Here is a 19,222-nt window from a genome sequence, read left to right as displayed (position 1 = left end):
TAAAGCACAATGTGGAAGTTGCCTGTGCTAATGGGTGTAGGGCCATCTTCCACCTCCTTTTTGTCCCACTGTGGAGGTTTCACCCTGCTGGGCAGCTGAACACCACAGCCACTCACACTCACCCTCCATGAAGGAAGAGGGGGAGAAAACACAATGGAAAGAGCTCAGGGGTTGAAATAAGGATAGGGAGATCACTCAACAATTATTGTCATGGGCTCGGCATAAGAAGAATAATTTATTATATATTTATTCATTAGTTATTGTATATAAATTTTAATATATAATATAATGTAACATAATATATAATATGATAATATATAATACAATATTGTATTATAATAATATATGTTCTATAGTTAGTATTTTTATTTTATATAATTTATTATTTATTATATATAATTTACTGCCTATCACTAGCAAACTAGAACAGTGAGAAACTAAAAGCAAACCAAAAACACTTTCCTCCATCCACCCTCTTCCACCTCCTCCCCCTTGAGTGGCGCAAGGGAACAGGGAATGGGGGCTAGAGATACCTTAACTTAGCAGGGAATGGGGGCTGCGGTCAGTCCCTGATGCTTCATCTCCACCGTTCCCTCACGGTCACTCTCTGCCCCTGCTCCATGTGGGGTCCCTCCCACCGGATGCCGTGCTTCCCAAACAGATCCTGCATTGGCTGCCCCCAGGCAGCAGCTCTTCAAGAACTGCTCCCACATGGGTCTGTAACACGGGGTCCATCCGTCAGGAGCAAACTGCTCCAGCATGGGTCCCCCACGGGCAGCAGCTCCCCTCAGACCCCCTGCTCCTGCGTGGGTGCCTTTCCACAGGCTGCAGCTCCAGCCCGGGGCCTGCTCCTGTGGGGGCTCTCCATGGGCCACAGCCTCCTCCAGGCCACATCCTCCTGCTCCACCAGGGGCTCCTCCATGGGCTGCAGTGTGGAGATCTGCTCCACCGTGGTGATTCGTGGAAGAACTCTACAACTCAAAGCAAATGAGTTATAAAGTAGGTATGTGGTTTATTTCGGTGCCGGGTGCGTGCGGGATAGCTCCCAGAGCCATGCGCACCCTAACACGGCAACTTGCTTTGGTTATATGCAGTAAAAAGTTACATATGCATGAAGTTTCCCAATACGCCTATACATATTCATAACCCATGCCTGCTTTCTATTAAAATTAGCTCCAAGAAGTCATTTCCATAAACTCCTCCCATCTGCGCCTGCACAGTGCCACAGGTGGTGGTCGTCGGGGGGTCGTGGGGATGAAGTCTGATAACTCCTCTTCATCACCACCAGTTGACCCCCTGCCTTTGTACAGACTCAGCTGCTCCTTGGCTCTTGTCCAAACCACAAGGTCAGTCTCAGCTGTTTTTTGAGACAGGTTCCTTGTTTTGTCAGGAAACATCCTCTGTGAGGGGCCCCGAGACTCCTTGTTTCAGTTAATTTACACAGTAGTAAGCAAAGACACTCAGCAATATCTATTTTAATGCGATTAAGCGAGCCTGCATTCTTCCATTCCTGGCTTTAATAATTACGATTGTTTTATTTAGAAATCATTAATGTGATTAAGCAAGCCCCCATTCTTCTATCCCTGGCTTCAGTGGGAACCATGGGCTGCAGGGGGACAGCCTGCTCCACCAGGGGCCTCTCCACAGGCTGCAGGGGAACTTCTGCTGCATGCCTGGAGCACCTCCTGCCCTTCTGCACTGACCTTGGGGGGCTGCAGGGCTGGTTCTCTCATGTTTCCTCACACCTCTCTACCAGACACTGTTGTGCAGCTTTTTTTTAGCCTTTCTTAATTATATTATCACAGAAGTGCCACCAGTGTTGCTCATTGGCTCAGTCTTGGCCAGTGGCAGATCCCTTTTGGAGCTGGCTAGAACTGACTCTTCTCTGACATAGGACCTCTCTCTCCCAGAGCTCACCCCTGCAGCCCCCCTGCTACTGCAGCCTTGATACAGATGCTAGGAGATGAGGTCGGAACTTGATGCTGGAGATGAAGCTGGGATGTGAGGCTGCAAGGTGAGCTTGGAACTGGAGGCTGCCACATGGCAGTAGGATGTGAACTTTTGACATGAGGCAGGGACCTGACATAGGGAGATAAGGATGAGAAGTGAGGCTGCAACAATGAGGCTGCAAACAGACCTGAGCCAAAGGTGGACCACTGAAACAGGCCTGAGCAAATGAGATGTGAAGCAGGCTGCCAGTTGGTTTTGCAAGTACAGGCTCTGTCTCTGAGGCTGGGGCAGCTCCTGGGTGCTGTCAGGATCTAAAAGGGGGGTTACCCAGCCCACGGGTGGATAGAAATCACAACAGTGGGTTAAAATCAGTTAGTGGGACATTCCAGCTTCAAGCAGTTCGAGGGGAAAACAACACTGAAATCCAGCCCAACTACTAGAAAGAAAGAAGCATGTGTAGCATGGGAAGCTTCTCAAAGAAGCTCTGTTCTAGGTAAAAAACAGGCCCTTTTTATACCACTGACACATAAGATGGTGTAGGACACCAACAGTTCAGGTAACCAAGAGATTCTGTTTGTTTCTACCATCCTCCTATGACAGCCAATAGTTGATGATGTTCCTGATTTTCTTTAAACAACTCATTTCTCATGCACGTTCCCAATTTCTAGGCTCAACTTCCTCGTGCCCAGGCTCCTTTTCCCCTCCCCAGGTGATAAGTTGTTCCTCAGATTCTTGTTGTGTCCTCCTCGATGGTTTCTTCAGGGCATCTCTGATGCTCAGGTGTCCAGCTGCATGTCAAGGACCTCCCTGGATCCCAGGCACAGTTTCCAGGCCGAAGGCTGCGCTCCCAGCCTGGACCCCAGCCTGGCAGACGTTGCTCCTGTCAGTGTGGAGCAACCATTTCATGTCAGCATTTTCTCAGAACAGTCACATTAAATCCCTAAGTGCTGCCATCAGGGGCATCCCAAGAGCCTTCTGATGTCACCAGAGAGTCACCATCACCCTATGGCCTCACAAAAGGCAGCTGACCATAAATGCCTGAGTGTCCAGCCTTCGTTGAGTCTGGCTGGTGGCACTCGAGAGGCTGAGGTCCTACTGCTGGAATGCGAGAGGTGGAGGTGTTGCTAATGGAAGGCGCGACGTCGAGGTCCTTCCTGTGGCTCGAGAGATGTGAGGTCCTTCTGGGTGGCAGGTGAGGCACCCTGGTCCTTCTGGTGGAACTTGAGATGTCGAGGTCCTTCTGGTGGAACGCGAGATGTCAATGTCCTTTTGGTGGCACGTGAGATGTTGAGATCCCTCTGGTTGCAGGCAAGGCATTAAGGTCTTCCTGGTGGAGTGCAAGGTGTCAAGGTGCTGCTGGTGGGCCACGAGTCTTTGAAGTTCTGCCAGCAACCCACAAGGGAGGTGCCGAGGACTGGAGGTGCTTGACACCTGCTTGTCATTAGAGCAGCGTCCCAGGGAGGACAAGCATCTCCACACTGGAGCAGCCGCGGGCACCATGAGCAATCCACGCCAGGAACTGCCTGCGGAGGCCCCCATAGAAGAGACCTGCACCATCTGCTTGAGCCCTCTGGCTGATGCAGCATGGCTGGACCCCTGAGAGCACTCCTTTTGCATGGAGTGCATCCAGCCGTGGGCCACCCACAGAGCCACCTGCCCGCTCTGCCGCCAGCCCATCATTGCCATCGTGAGGCTGGTGCCGCGCCCCATGCAGGGCACCTCAGCCCACTAGCCCCGGGGAAGGTTCCAGCAAAATGTGGGGCTGGGGCGGTAGCAGGAGCAGCAGACGTAGCGGAGCCCCTCCAGCTACTGGTCCCGCAGTGTCTTGCCCGGGTTAAAGGAGCACAGCCCCTCCATGCCACAACAGCTTGTCCGCAGCTTCTCGTGGCACTGGGAGCAGGACAGGCGCAGACAGCCCCGCTCCCCGCTGAACACCAATGCCAGGGACATGTCATGGCTGCGCAGGGCCCAGCAGGAGGAGCCGGGGGCCAGCGACCATGCAGGCTGCATCTGAGCAGGCAGCCGGGCCTCATCTGGGGCTGGGCTGCTGGTGGCAGCCACCATTATTCTTTCATTAAATTATTGTATTATTTTTCAAAGCCTCTGCCTGCAGTCATTTGTGTGGCGTCGTGTGGAGGGGGCTGAACGCAGCCCGCTCCCACCCCACAAATTGTTTTGGGGATGTTGGCTGCAGCTGGGAGAGGACAGATGGACGGGGAATGGCTGGAGGTGGCAGGCACCTGTGAGAGACTCAGAGATGGGAATTCATTTTGGGGGTGGAAAATCATCACGGGAATGGGAAAGTGCGGGTGATGGGGGCAGCCATCAAGTTGACCATGTCCTAAAGGGAAAAAAGCCAACTGAAAAAGTCTCCTGAACCTGGGGCAGAAGAAAACAGCTGCCAGCCTGAGAACCAGGCCTGGGAACCTGGAGCATCCTTGGGAGGTGCTGCTGGCCTCTTGGAAGTACAGCTGGGTACCATCCCTGAAGATGCCAGCAACAAGGCCAAAAGTAAGGAACTATAACAGCAACTGACTATCTGAAAAGGAATAATTAGTCTGGGAAAGGTACGATTTTGAGAGACTAGGAAACATCATCGTCTATTGGTTGTCTCAGGTGAGACAGAAATTAGCATCATCTTTTGGCTGCTCTAAGGAGGTGGTATCCTTATGCCCTCTTATGTCTCTTTTGATAGAAAAAGTATTCCTTTTCTATCCAAAATGCAGCACCTCCCTTTCTCCCTCAGAACTTCCTGTGCTGCACGAATGTTTCTTCAGGATTTCCTAAACCAATTGAACCTTTGCTGGGGATGCCTGGCTGACTCCAAATTCTGTGATGTGGATCATCTTCTAAGTGAGACTTTGTTCTTTATTCATTTGGGCCCACTCCTGGGTCCACTCCTGGGGTTTGGTCCATTCTGAGATTGGTTTTCTTAATTAGACCCTTTGAGGTCAGTTTGATAACCCACTTCTGGGATTGGTTTGATGCACTTGGAAATGGTAATTTTATGAAGTACACACATATGTCCGTAATCTGTCATAAGTATAGTCTTGATAAGTGTAAGCATGTTTGCCATTATAGTATCAATGTTTGCAATCCATAAGTATATTTACTGCTCTAGTACTATAGATAAGTATGTTGAACCTAGAATACTAATGTAAATTTGCTGCTAGAACATGTGTTTTCCTGCATCTTCCTTTTCCATCTTTCCTGCCTTCCTACTTCTGCTAATTGCTGCTACTATTAATTAGTGCTATTCCATCAATTTCCACAACATATATATACATATATTTGCTTCCTGGTAATATCTGTAATAGCCTGATATCTCTGTCCATGCTTGCCTTTAATCACAGAATATTAGCTAATTATTTTTCAAAGCCTCTGCCTGCAATCATTGGTGTGGTGTCATGTGGAGGGGGCTGAATGCAGCCCACGTGATTTGTGGTCATCTGTATTATAGAAGTTTTTAGAAAATAAAGGCTCCTGCTTCCACGTGGACTCCTCTCTGCAGGTTGCAACTCCAGCCCAGAGTCAGCTCCTGCAGGGGCTCTGCATGGGTTTCCTCTCCACAGGCCCCAGGAGAACTTCTGCCCTGTGCCTGGAGCACCTCCTGTCCTTGTTCTTCAGTGACCTTTGTGTCTGCAGGGTTGTTTCTCACATATTTCATCACTCTTCTCTCCCAGTTGATGTTGCACAGCGGGTTGTTTTTTTTTTTTTTTTTCCCTTTCTTAAATCTGCTCTCACAGAGGTTCAGCTCTGGCCAGAACAGGTCCCTTTTGGAGCCAGTTGGAGCTGGCTCTTTTCTAACGTGGGCCAGCTTCTGGTCCCTTCACAGATGCCACCCTTGTAGCCCCCCTGCGACCAAACCCTTACCACATAAATGCAATATACCTGTCAGCATCATGTCCTGCTAGTGTCAGTGCCTCTGGTGCTGGACTGTAGACCAGGAGACTGTTCTAACTCTCTGGGGTGGGAGACGTGGAGGCGTGTATAGGTAGTTTGGCCTGTACACCCCAGCTAAGGTGTCACAGGGATTTCCTTGTCCCTTCTGAGGAGCTGGGGCAAGTCCCTTCACCTGGGCCTGAAGGAGCTTGTGGATGTCCCAGAGGTCCAGGGGAAGGAATGAGATGTCTGGTAGGCTAGCCAAAGTGTGCTTGTGGCTGTGCAGCCTGCAGAGGGTTTGGTGTGGCTGAAGTGTGGGAATAGGCTTGGGAGCGGGCAGGTGGTTGTATCTTGCTTGGGATGTGTCAGCTGTGTTGAAGGGGAAGCTGAGGGGGGTGAAGTCATCATCTTGCCAATAAGCGAGTTGCTTGTGTTTGCACAAAGCAGGTGAAGTTTGTAAAGTGTGCAAGGTGACGGCAGAATAAGATGCCAACAAGAGTAGTGGTGGGAAGACTACTGCTATTCAGAACAGAACAAAAAAGGAGACTGAGCAGCTGTTAGTTACTGTGGCACAGGGGGGTGTGCTTAAAAGCACACAGGAGAAATCCTTCCTCCTATATATACTCGTACTACCTTGGAACCGCCTGATCCCGTCTGATCGCGGACACTAAGCAGGTTTGGGCTTGGCTAATACTCGGATGGGAGACCGCGCGGGACTACCTAGCGTTGCACGCCCTTGCATTCTGTTTGGCACTTCTATTTCCGAGGCCGCACGGCGGCTCCGCCCCTTTTCATCCTTCCCCTTTCCCTTTCCGGGCCGGCCAGGGGGCGGTGCAGGGCGGAACAGGCCCGGCGGGAGGGCGGTCAGCTGACGGCGCCGGCTGCGGGCAAGGGGGGCAGGGTAGGAGAGCACCGGCCGCCCTTGCCGCCCGGCATGCTGCGGCTCCTGCTCCTGGTGGCCGGCCTGGCGACGGTCCTCAGGGCCGCGGTGAGTCGAGTCCCGTCCCGTCCCGTCCCCCGGGCCGTTGGGGGCGGCTGTTAGCGGGAGTGGTGTGAGGGTCGTTGGGGATGGGTGGGTAGAAAATGGCGTTTCTAGGGGCTTCCCCCACAGGAGGAGGGTGCTGCCAGGTGTGCACAGCCTTCATCACGGCTTTTATTTCCTCCCCATGGCCGCTGGGCCGTTATTAATTCACCTTTGAAGGGCGGGTGGCTATTTCGTTGGGCCCCACCAGCAGGGGCTGGATCCTTCCCCCTTTGCACCCCTGGGGGAGTCACTCTCCTGCAGGGGCGCTGCCTGGGCACCTGCACCCCAGTAATACCCGCCCTGTCTGGCCGAAGCGGTTCTGCTGGGTGCACCGCATCCCTCATTTAGACTCGCTTTTGAAAGAATTAATATATTCTGAGGCCTAATTAAGAGAGCCTGGGAGGGGAAGGGGGGCGGAAATCGAACTGCTGTTACCTGCTAGGGACACCGTGTTAGCTGGTCCCATGGGGCAGCTGGCTCTTCTTGTGGGGTGCCACCACAGGGACCTGTGTGTTCCCACTTCTGCCCTTCCTTAGCTTTGACTCCCTTGTTGCATCTTGCTGGAGCTGCACCACTGCCTAACTGGAGGCCTAGATAAACTCTGAGGCTTGCCACATGTTGTGGGAGCTGTGCTTTGTCACTTAGGCGTTGAGCTCAAAGCAAAGTCTTGCTTTTTTCTTGATATTTGTTAATTGAGAAATGCACGGAAGGCTAAAGCTGTGTGAAAAGCAGCATGACCTCATGGGATATATTTATCTAAGGGAATTCAGTGATAGTAATTGTGGTTGCTGGGAGGGGTAGGGTTATGACTGAGCCTTGGAGGACTGTGAAGGTAATGAATAAGAAAGGGGAACTGATTCCAACTTCAGTGGTGTGAGAAGAGGGGTGCTTGGCAAATGTAGTTTAACAGTTGAATCTAGCAGATTGGTTTAAAGCAGGTAAGATACTTGAAAAATATACAGTGCATTTAGTAATTAAGTAATTTCCTGCTACAGGGGGTTGTAGAAGCAAACAGGATTCAACAAAAAAGATAAAACAAATTGAAATATATCAGGCTCGTAAATAACATGCAGAAAGGACTAGGCAGGGGTGTGCCTTCTAACACCCCTAATGTAACAGTTCTATCACTTGGAGTAGTAGAGGATGAGCAGACCACAGGCAGTGGCCAGGATTGCATTCCTTTAAACAACGTTCCTTATTGCTGTTGTCCAGGCAGAATGTAGCCTTGTGTTTAGAGAACCATGGACGTGAACCAGTAGGACACTTCCTATGTTCTTATCTTCCTAGCTTTATTTACTTTCTGCAGAGGCATGCATGTAAAATAGCGTTGTTTTTTTAAGAATAGTGTTGTAACAGCTGTGAGGCCTTGAGGAACTGAGACTTGGACACACACTTTCTTTCTTAACCCATTGTTCGTTGACCAAGCAATGGGAGAAGGGGTCTTTCTAAAGGTTGCTCTAGTCCTCAAAAATACAGCAGGGAACTATCATCACAGAGTTGCTAACATCCTTTTAAGTTAGGGAAAGTATGTGCTACAGATGAGCATATTGGCAAGCTTAGGTTTGTAGGCTTCTGGCCTCAAGCTCACTGCAGAGCCCTACGAGGCTGCTTTCATGACCCAGTTCTGAGATATTTTTGGCTGTACTGATTGCTTATTTTTTTTCTAGCTAAGTACAGACTGAAGCGGTTTGGAAGAAAGCATATATTCCTGCATGGCTTTAAATAAGGTATTTCTGTTATCTCAAACTTGGTCAATATTGTATGTTATGAAAGACTTCCAAACATTTTTCATCTATGGTTAACGTAAAACAGTAGGTTTATTTTAAATAGAAATACACAAACTGTGCAAAAATAGAAACACTGTACTCTTAGCAAAATACAGAGCAAAACAGGGATTTCCAGTATAATTCAGACGTAACTGATGCTTACTTGTTTGTTTTCAATCTGGAAGCGGAGATGCATTAGGTTTACACAGCCCATTATGTTTTAATCCCTTTTCAATTTATTTGCATCCTGTTAGGATGCCAGGATATCCTGAAATAGGTGTCAAGTTTTAGGAACTGTACATGTAGTGGGAGTGAGCAGGAAGTGAGTAGCAAAACACAACGTGGATTTCACCAGTCCTACCAATTCTGAGGGCTTTGAGGAATTCTTGTTCCCCAAGGGATATTTCCACATATATCACCTGCAGTTTCTAGGACCACAGCTGTATCTGGCTAGCTGTTCCAGTGGGTATTTCCCTGCTGCTGTTGTGTGTGTCTGTAGAGCCTCATGTGTTCAGTCAGAATGATGCATGGTGATATGTGCTTTTGTGATGGAGCCAGATGCTTGGGAAAAAGAACATAAAACACGTGCGCTAAGTTCAGAGCAGAAGCAGCTTGGTCACAGAATCTGTATAGGGCTTTCAAATACTGTAATGACTGTTTGCAAATAGTTTGGTGACTGTTACCAGCAGTTGTTGCATCACTGTTGTGATCTATTGTCAAATGTTTTTAGGAAGACTTAATGAGGAAATAGCAATGAAAAAGAAGGGGGAGGAATCATTGAGGCTGGAGGGCAGAGAACTTGGAAACAAACTGTCAGAGCAGAGTATTTTTAGTTGACTATTTATCCCACGTTAGGAAATTTCTTCCCTGTCTTTATTGTAGTAATTCTCTATGACCCAGTATCCTGGGTAGTACATGCAGCCTAGCAGACCCCTAGCAGTCTGGGAAAAAGGGAATGTATGTAATATTTTAAAATGGCTGATACTGGTTCCTGGTTGCAGGCTTCATTAACCCAAGGCATCCCTTCATAATCACATTATTTTCTACTGGAGACTCCTACAGAGCAGAAGGGAACGATCAGGAAGCAAAGATGATCTCCGTCAAGCAACTGCCCCTTGAAGCAAAGGCTGCAGTGGCTGCAGGAGTGGTTTTCTTCTCCATGATGTTATCGCGGAGCTATCTGGCAGAACAACTGGAGCTCAAGATGCGGCGTTGGCTTCTAAGGCTGCAGATGGCACTGTTTGCTAATGCTCTCATGTTGATAGGATCTCTTCATGTTTGGAGAAGCACAGTCACCATGTTCTACAGGTCTTCAGCTGCCAGCTCCTTCTGTTTCATGCCATGGAAAATAGCTGTGCTGATGTTTCTAGCTTTGGCTCATTCAAGCTTCTTTACGTCGCTATTTCTTGTTGCGGAAGAGCCATATTTCTTTTCTTTAGCTGCCTACGCTTGCCTGGGGGCCTATATCATTCTCATCTTCTTCCTCTTTGCTCTAGGCTCTGTAGAGCAGGCTTGTAAGTTCTTGGCTGGGAGAGGCGCTAAGGCAGGCAGCAGCAATAAGAACAGCAGAACAGCCGTGAAGCCAGTTTTGGCAGTCATGCTGACTGTTGGGCTGACTGTCATCGGGCTGTTAAATGCTTCCCAGCCTCCTACTGTGAATTCAGTGGAGATTCCAGTTTGCAAGCTGCCCTCAACAATGAACAATCTGAAAGTGGTGTTGCTTTCAGATATCCACCTGGGGCCTACAGTTGGGAAGACCAAGCTTGCAATGATTGTGCAAATGGTTAAGGCTTTGAAACCAGATATCACAGTGATTGTTGGTGACCTGACTGACTCCGAGGCAGAGATCATACGACCAGCTGTTGAGCCTCTTGGAGAACTTAATTCCCCTCTGGGGACTTACTTTGTCACAGGAAACCATGAGTACTACACATCGGATGTTGGCAACTGGTTTGAGCTGTTAAAATCATTTAACATTCGGCCACTCCATAATGAGAATGTGAAGATTGTTTCACCGAAGACCCCTGGTGATTGGTTCTGCCTGGCTGGTGTTGATGATATTGAGGCAGATGTGTTGCGCTACTCAGGGCATGGCATGGATTTAAAAAAAGCTCTCAGAGGTTGTAGCAGCGAGCATGCGATTGTGCTGCTAGCTCATCAGCCAGTTGCTGCAAAGTGGGCCCTTCACGAGAGACCAGACATAAATTTAATTCTCTCAGGCCATACTCATGGAGGGCAAATGTTCCCACTAAATGCTGGGGCTTATTTTCTGAATCCCTTCTTTGTTGGCTTGTACAAAGTTGGGCAGAACACCTTTGTCTACGTCAGCCCAGGGACAATGTACTTTGGAATACCCATGAGGTTGGGCAGCAGAGCTGAAATAACAGAGATAATTCTACGGTCTCCTTGAGGAGTTTCACATTTGACAGACTTCTGCAATCATTTTTGGTCAGTATATTGGCTCTTCTGCTCAGAAAGCAAATCATTTTTCAGGGAAGTAATAGAAATGTGTCAGGATGGACTACAACAGGTTCTGTTAAGTCTGAGGAAAAAACTAAATCTATCTTAGGTGTATGAAACAAATGCTAAAATACTGAAGAAATTAACATTTAAAGTTTGTTATTACGGAGATTCTGCGTTTAAAGATAACACTGCCGTGGAGACGATGCATGTACTGTGCATGTTTAGTAATACCTGTGTCCTGTGGCTAATTCACGTTTCACTGTTTATTACACATGAGGCAGCTGCCTTATCAAATCTCAGACCAGTGAAGGTTCTGATCTCTTGCAGTGAAATCACACGTGCATGTCTTGCAGAAGGGACTACGGAGTGTCCAGAGAGTATCCATTCCAAAAGTCTTACACCAGAAAAGTTACAGGAAAGGAACAGTTATATTTCTTTGACTGAGGCTGGATTTCTTTAGGATGTCTTTACTGCACTGCCTGTGTGCAGCATGCAGTGGGGCTCCAGGTCTGGGCTGCTTACCAATACTGTGAGGTGTTAGGCAGCAGTTCCTGAAAAGCAGTTTTTTCACGATTGAAAAGTTGGGGAAGCTGATAATAAAGGATCAAAATAGCTGTCTTTCTGCAGGCGTTTTCCTCAGAATAACTGGGCATCTAGTAATTACTGAAAGCAGCTCTAATAAAAGCAAATGAAAAAAACTTTTAATTAATATAATTTCTGTTGCTGCTTGAGCATTCAGTACCTCCTTTTGTAAAGTCCAAAGCTGAAATAATCAGCTCAGTTTGTATTTTTTGTTTATGCTTAATTTCTCTTCTGTGATTTATCTTTTATGACAGTAAGGGGATGTTATTTGAAAGTGATGCAAATGATATTCAGTGGGTTAATGCTTGAACTTTAATGTTTTGATATTTCAAGTAAGTGATGTCTTCTTTAAGAAAACTAAACTGTGCAGCAAGTGACTTTCCTTAATAGCATTTGCATATCAATGTCCTTATTGTATGATAAGCACATAGCAGAATAACTACTACAGGATAATGAGCTATGGGGAATTTCTCTCTGCCTTTCCTAGAAGGGCTTAACACAAATTAATAGCACTGGAAAATATGAATGATTAGAAAATCTTAAAAACATGTTTATTTTCATGGCTCATACAGGAAAGTCAGGTTGTAAATTAATATTTGTATGTTGCTGAGGCTGATGAAACAGTTTTCTTCTGCACATCTCCCCCTCCTTCCCTTCCGCCTCAATGCAGCTATATGAAATGCCACAAACAACACAAGCCATGGGACAAACGAGTTCCATGCTTGCAGAGACAAAACTGAGGATGGCAGGACCAGAACTGTGGTGTTCAGTATTTTCCTGCCTTCCCATGTGGTCCTGAGCCAGACACTCTTCTGTTTTACTCTTCAGTGCCAGTGCCTGTTTTCATTTTGTGGGAGAGGCGTGTATGTGGGGGTATTTGAAGAGTACCATGAGCTTTGTAAGGGTGAGAAGTTCTGTAGGTGAAATTTCAAAGTCTCACTTCATCCACTCCCTTGAACCCCCCGACGTGGAGTTTTTAACTACTTAGCTTTTTTGGTATCCTATTCCTCTGTGCGAAGATCTTGCATTTTTACTAGCAGGAATACTGAGAGATACTGTAAGGACATACTAGAAAATGTGTCATGTGCACTGGAAGATTGGTGGACGAGCTAGAGAAGCCTGTCCTCTTAGTCTGACAACCAAACGCCTGACCCACCAAGCTCTTTACTTGTTGGACTAGATCATTCTGTTTCCCAGTACCTATAACTTTGTAATTTTTTTTTCTTATGCTTATGCAACAATATATACTTTTGCTCAAGTATCCTGCAACTTTCACATGTATTTAGCACTTCCCACTGTCCACACAGTGTCCTTTTGGGATTCTTTTCCATCACTTAGTTTAAAATGGCCTTAAGTAGAAAGAATCTCTCGATAGCTTGTAACCCTCTGTGTTACATCAAAATGCCTTAATTTGAAAGCTGTGTTCTGGATTGGGTAATGTAGGGTATTCCCTCTAGGCCAGTAGTCCTGGGGTTTTGGTGTATTTACAGCCTTTAACTTGTTATTTTGAGAGTTATTGTGTTGAGACAAATTTCTTTGCTAGTTTCCTTATCAGGAGTCTTTTGTAGGACTGGCTTTAGATGGCATTAATTTCTAGCAACAAGTTGCCAGTCTTTTTATTTATTTTTCCTCCTCCTGCTCTGCTTTTTATTTCTCTCCTCATTCTGTCCAAATGTGTACAGAAACCTGGCTGAAATGATCCTTCTGTCCCAGGAGTACACAGATGACTTCTGCATTACTTTGTGTGTATGTGCTCCTCCTTGTATTCTCTCAGGAGCAGATGTGGTCACACTATCATTTTGAAAATGTATTAAGTTCTCTCAAAGTAATTTAGTTATTTTTTAAAAAACTGCTTCTGAAAGTTTGGTTGTTTGATGATTAGTAACACTTAAAATGTTTACTTCTGTGCCAAAAAACTTCAAAGCCTTTTCCTACTCTTTTTTTTTTTAATTATATATGGAAAATATCATATATCAACCATCTTCTTGATGGTAAGAGGAATTAATCTTTTCTAAAAGCTCTCAAAGACAGCAATCCCTAGTTGTCCTTTGAGGATTTTTCTATGCTTGTTCCAATTTGACTCATATATGAGTGATTTAGATCTGTGTTCACTATTACAGATGACAAAAGTTGCTGTGCTGCTTATTTTTTTTTTAATATATATATTTTTTTATCTTGAATGTATTTGATCTGGAGAACTTAACTAAAGGAATGTATATTTCTTCCTACAGAAGGCCAGTCCATTTGGGGGATTGGCTGGGGCCAGGGTTTATTACTGTCAGGATAATACAAGAATAGTAAAATCACTTTGTGAAAGTTATATTTATTACAGTATATAATCAGTGGAGGTTGGTTTTGGAAATATGTAAATTGTGGTATAACAAATGCTTTAAATGTTGGGATTTAATAAAAACTTTATTACCAAGAAAGATGCCTCTAATGACCTTTTATTCTGTACTAGTATTTATTGTAGCAGATCACACTGAATAGTTTTAATACCTTAGTTTTATTTATGAGAAAAAAGCTGCTGACTGTAAATCTGACTAGGTTTGGAAAAATCTTACACCCTCGCTGCTAATGAGGTGTAGAGGAAAGTGGTAAAAATAAGGCTGCTGTTAAATTTGCCCAGTGCCTACTACTATTGGGAAGAAGTGCGGGCTGAAGAGATGAGGACATGGGGCAAAGAAAACCACTTTAAGAGCAGAGAAAGGATACAGAGCTGTTGGTTTTGGATGGGAGGAGAGGGTGCTGGGGAAGGGAGCAGCAGGTTTGTGATTCTCAGTTTTGATGGGGGTGGAGAAAGAGGTGTTCTGGCTTTGAATGGTCATCATGAGATGCTAGAAATGTCCCCAGGTGGAGAGGTTCAAAGCGGATTTGTATCCACATTTGTGTCCTTTCCAAACAAGGGGAAAAAACTCAATTTTCTAAATTTGAAGAATGAGATTCTAGTGGCTGTTAAATGACTAACAGGTTTATGTGCTGAAACTATGAAATTTCTTTTTACAAAGTTGGGAGAAACACACATTAAAAAACATTGAAAGAGCATTGATGCTGCAAAAGCGGCTGCCTACTTGATTTAAGAAAGGACAGATTCTCTAGTGCCTCCCTTTTCCATGTGAGTGTATTCTGAGTGCAGCATTATATCATTGCCTCTAAGGGCTTCAATCTTTTATCTGACCATTATTACGGTGTGATATGAATGAACTGGCATCCAAAACAGTAGAGAGCATTTGTGCTTGTTGAATGTGCTTACCAAACAAATAGCTCCGCTACCACATCTTCTAGGGAGATGCAGGGAATTCATTCCTGCTGTATATTCACAACCATGAGTACACAATGTTGGTTGAACCAGACAAATACACGGCAAGAACTGTTTAGGCGTCATTGTGAGCCCTACAGTGTATGCCGTAAGAAACGGCTGAAGTTGTGCATTGACAATAAAACAATGTTGCATAGTTAATCATGAAGGGACGTTTGTTTACAATGGGAAACAAATGAGGTAAATCAGAATAAGTACTCAGGAAGCCCTCCTCATATCATGAGGTGTATGTGTAAGGATGGTAATATACAGTTACTTTCACAGCTTTAAATGGTAACTGGTGATACTTTTTGATGATTGTCTCCTTTTCATTGAAGAAATCCCCATTTCTCTGCCAGAGGTGTCTGTCCCCTGAGAGTGGATCTTTGTAAACAGTTGGTTTAGGGTGTAGCATCTCTTGGCAGCAGTCTGCTGTAGATGGGGTGAGTGCCTTTGCCATAGGTCAGTCTGGGGAAGAGGGTTGAACTCTCTTTCAGAGGGGAAGAGGGGAGCAACAGCAGTTGGGCTGCACTGCTTTGTCTCCAGGACTTTTACTAGTTGAATGTGGAAGGTAAAATTAAAAACACTGTATGGAGTCAGGAAATCAAATGCAACCATAATGGTTTTTTAATGTTTTCTTTTTTTTTTTTTTTGCTAATGCTTCTCTCTTTACGTTTGGTATTATTGCAAAATTATGTTGCTGCCACCTGAGTTTGGCGTTTCGTTTAGTCATGATCATTATGGAGTACTTGGCTCTGCAGTAATGCTAGGACTTGTCATGGTACCCTAGAGGAATAAATGTCAAAAGAATGTGAAAAGCTTACTTGCTGTTCTTAAGGGTGAATTGTTTTCTTATGGAATACATACAGTACAATTCCATCTTAGTGCGGCATTCCCAGGAATCAGCATGTAGGTTATAAATCAAAAATCTGCAGTGTCACTTAGGTCTGCATTGAAAGAAAAGTAAGCAGGTGGTACATACCTGTGCGTTTTCTGCAGTGGCAGTTTACTTGAGGCTTAACAGTGTGAAGTTATGACAACAACGTAATTCCTGAGGAGAATCCCCACGTTGGACTCAATGATCCTTATGGGTTCCTTCCAACTCGGGTTATTCAATGATGTGAATTATTCTTGTTCCAGATCAGTTGGCGTTATACTGTTTGTATTTTGCTCTGTAAGGTCCTGATTTCTGCTGAAAACCTGGCATGTCTGTACCTTTGCTTAGACAAGAATTATTTAAACATTCAGGGAACTATTTTTGCTAAGGATGTGTTTGTGTCTATCTGTGGGATCAGGGCTTAAAAAGCTTCCACTATGTAATACTTTGCAGTCCCTTCAGTCTCCCAGTCCTTATTGCCCTTTCAGCTCTGGACTACATCTTTTCTGTTATAGGTCCATGACACAAACAATTTTACTAGTTCACTGTTAGCAGAATGTTTTAGATTACTATGTTCAATTAAGATGCTCTCCACAACTTTATTTTATGTTTTCTGTGGGGACTGTGTGTTTACCACAGTTGTACCAACCCACTGTAGTCACCTCCTCCTTGGAGTCTGTAGTCTTCAAATGCTTGTAGAGTCTTATCTCACTGAGTTGCTCTTTTTAATGATGGTCTAGGGATAGGCATGTTTACTCAGCAATTTCTTCCTCCAGTTTTCTGCAGTGTGTGTGTATGTATTAAAAAAAAAAAAACACTTTGTACTCTACCTGGTAGTTTGTGCTCTTGTTCTTTTGGACTTTGACACATTAGTCTGGCTCCTTTTTGCTGTCGTGCTGCAAAAAGAGTATGCTCTTGGTTGATGGTAGTGTCCAGTTGTTGGCCAGGAGTCTCAGTATTGGCAGTATCTGCTGCATGCCACTTCTTCCATTCCTTTCACTTTACTCTTCCCGTAGTTGTACGCACTATTACAGCAGAATTGTCCACCAGTTAACAGAAAGAAGTGGTTACAATGTGAAAGTTTTTTCAAAACCATATGTGGTCTGTTAGTCCCTACTTACCCTTGGGCAGAAGTCCTTAGATGGTGGATGGCTCTTGTGTAGTTGGGGGTCACCAGGAGTTATACAGTAGTCTACATGTCTGTTGTATTTCTTCATCACTTTTGTTTCATGGAGTCAATTTCCTAATTGCTAAGCTCTGCTCTTAGTACGAGGCAGGCCAAGGCCCACCTTTTCGAGAATAAAATAGGCCAGTGCTATTCAACAGATTTTAATTTACGGTATTAAAAGATGCACTTCATTTGTAGTAGCGTAATGCCCAATGAAATGTGGGATTTGTTGGGCTGACTTCTGCATTATTTTCTGGTAGGTATGGAGAACTAACTGATTAGCAGTTGCTGACTTGGTGTTTTATTTCATAAATCCCTTCTGATCTTTTATCGAAAGGATTCCTTTTTTATGTGCTCAGCAATGAATCTAATAAAATGCAAATGCCAAGTCATAGAATGTGAAGACAAACTTAACCAACTACTTAGTGCATTGTGGAGCACAAAAGTGGTGCTGTTGATAGGGTTGCCAAAGATATTTGAGTGGGATGTAAGATGCAATGTGTTAAAGTTTGAAAAAAAAAAATTAAAAAATATTGAAGGTTTTTAAAGGCATAGGGCCAGGCGCTTAACAAAAGATCAATAATAATAAAAAAAACGTCTTGGTGTTTTCCTTGTTTTCCACAAGTTACTGGAAGCAAAATAAGTTCTGCTGTTGGTCATAGTAGTTCGTGTCATAGTGAATTAAGGCTCACTTGATGAGTAATCCCAGTAATCTTGAAGTTAAGGTACGTTTCTTTTGGGTTGTAGGTGCAGATTCTTGTTAATTTTCATGCTTCATTGTTCATAAATATTTAAGGTTTGCTTAGCTGGAAAAGTACTGAAAGTCGGACTTTGTCCAAAAATGACAAATTGTTAATAATTTACATAAAGGTAAGTCCATAGTTCACTAGACTGATGTACCAAACACTTTCTTACTTACTAGAAACTAGGCTTTCAATCCTGCACATACCAGTGCCCTGGAGCGTTTAGAATGTGGTATTTGTTCCTTGAAAGCTCCCAGCTGGCTCTTGTTTCTAGACTTGAGTGTGACGTTAAGTTGGAAATCAGGTTGTATTTTCCAGAAGTTTAGTGAGTTGAAGCATTGAGTGAGAAGTGTTGACATTCGTCAAATCAATATTCCCCTGTTGAACTCATCAGCACTTCCACTGGTGTAAGCAACTGCAAAATGTGTCACTGTAGAAAGATGATAGTATATATCCACGTGCTAAAAGTGGAGGATGCATGCAGCATGTTTCAGTGTAGTGGTGAATCCTGTCCATGCAGGCTGTAATCTTGTCTGCATGGCTGACAGATGTGTTGTAGTCCTTTGGTATACGTGTAGCTTGTGGAAAGCCATTCAGTAGCTATTTTAACACCATTGTACCTTCTATTGTGGACAACCCACAGATATTGTATAGACCATTCTCAGTGTCTCTCATGGCAGAAAAAGCTTATATTGTGTAACTTTTATTTTTAATTTTTATTTGGTACACAGAATATATCCCAGAGGACTTTTGGGATTGATTATGGCTGCAACTGCTTTGTCAAGGATGGACGCCCTTTCCGTTACATCTCCGGTAGCATTCACTACTCACGGATTCCCCGGTATTACTGGAAGGACCGTCTCTTGAAGATGAAGATGGCAGGGCTGGATGCAATTCAAACGTAAGTAGCTGTTGAATTCCAAAATGATTTGTAGTCTTCAGAGACCCACAAGAAGTAGTTAAGGGAAATGCTGCCATTGCTACTTATTTATTGTTTTTTTAAAGTAGTAGGTGTGAAGGCTCTGGAAATGAAAGGTGGTACAGGATGACCTCTCATAGCATAGGTTGGGACAACAGCAGCTAACAATCTTGCTTCTTTGCTGATAGGTGATGCTTATTGCTTCAATGCCCAGGATGCAAATGTGACGTGAAACCTGTGAACTTTGGCAACTAAGGAACAGTTTGATCATGTGCTCTTTCTCTGCCAAAGGACATGGTAATCTCTTGTCAACAGGCAGCCTAGATGAGAAGGGGCTGTAAAGTTTTAATATACCCTAAGTTGTATTGCCCTGAAGCCTTGAAAATGTTGGCAAAGGCTTTAGTAATATTTAAAGCTATTTCACCAGAAGTGTTTTAATTTAGGGAAATAGTTGCAAAGTAGGGGTACTTCTTTTTCAAAAAAAAAACAAAAAACAAAACAAAAACAAAAAAAAAAAAAACAACGAAACAACAAAAAACCAACCAACCAA

General features: G+C 44.7%; 2 protein-coding genes across 9 annotated transcripts in view; both read left to right on the top strand.

Annotated features, from left to right (window-relative positions):
- Positions 1-6,687: 6,687 nt before the first annotated feature.
- GLB1 (galactosidase beta 1) overlaps positions 6,688-19,222 on the top strand; it is a 96,340-nt gene continuing 83,805 nt past the window's right edge. For 4 of the 6 annotated variants that reach the window (XM_035568867.2, XM_050708575.1, XM_035568869.2 and 1 more), the window contains exons 1-2: positions 6,705-6,820; positions 18,485-18,654. In XM_035568867.2, the coding sequence (XP_035424760.1) occupies positions 6,767-6,820; positions 18,485-18,654 (224 nt within the window). In that variant the 5' untranslated portion in view covers positions 6,705-6,766. Of the gene's footprint in view, positions 6,821-8,523; positions 8,584-18,484; positions 18,655-19,222 lie in introns of all 6 variants that reach the window. The other 2 variants (XM_035568866.2, XM_035568865.2) reach the window with 2 other exon arrangements.
- Positions 6,690-14,094, top strand: TMPPE (transmembrane protein with metallophosphoesterase domain). Of its 3 annotated transcripts, XM_035568873.2 has the most exons (3): positions 6,775-6,820; positions 8,524-8,583; positions 9,675-14,085. In XM_035568873.2, the coding sequence occupies exon 3, from the start codon at positions 9,713-9,715 to the stop codon at positions 11,030-11,032; it is 1,320 nt and encodes a 439-aa protein (XP_035424766.1). In that variant the 5' UTR covers positions 6,775-6,820; positions 8,524-8,583; positions 9,675-9,712; the 3' UTR covers positions 11,033-14,085. The 3 variants fall into 3 exon arrangements, with proteins under 3 accessions (XP_035424767.1, XP_035424766.1, XP_050564533.1); XM_035568874.2 differs by lacking the exon at positions 8,524-8,583 and having other exon boundaries at positions 6,690-6,820; positions 9,624-14,094; XM_050708576.1 differs by lacking the exon at positions 6,775-6,820 and having other exon boundaries at positions 8,543-8,583; positions 9,624-14,085.

This window comes from Cygnus atratus, chromosome 2 (genome assembly GCF_013377495.2).
Source record: "Cygnus atratus isolate AKBS03 ecotype Queensland, Australia chromosome 2, CAtr_DNAZoo_HiC_assembly, whole genome shotgun sequence".
Taxonomy (NCBI): domain Eukaryota; kingdom Metazoa; phylum Chordata; class Aves; order Anseriformes; family Anatidae; genus Cygnus; species Cygnus atratus.
This window is presented reverse-complemented; position numbering and strand designations above follow the sequence as displayed.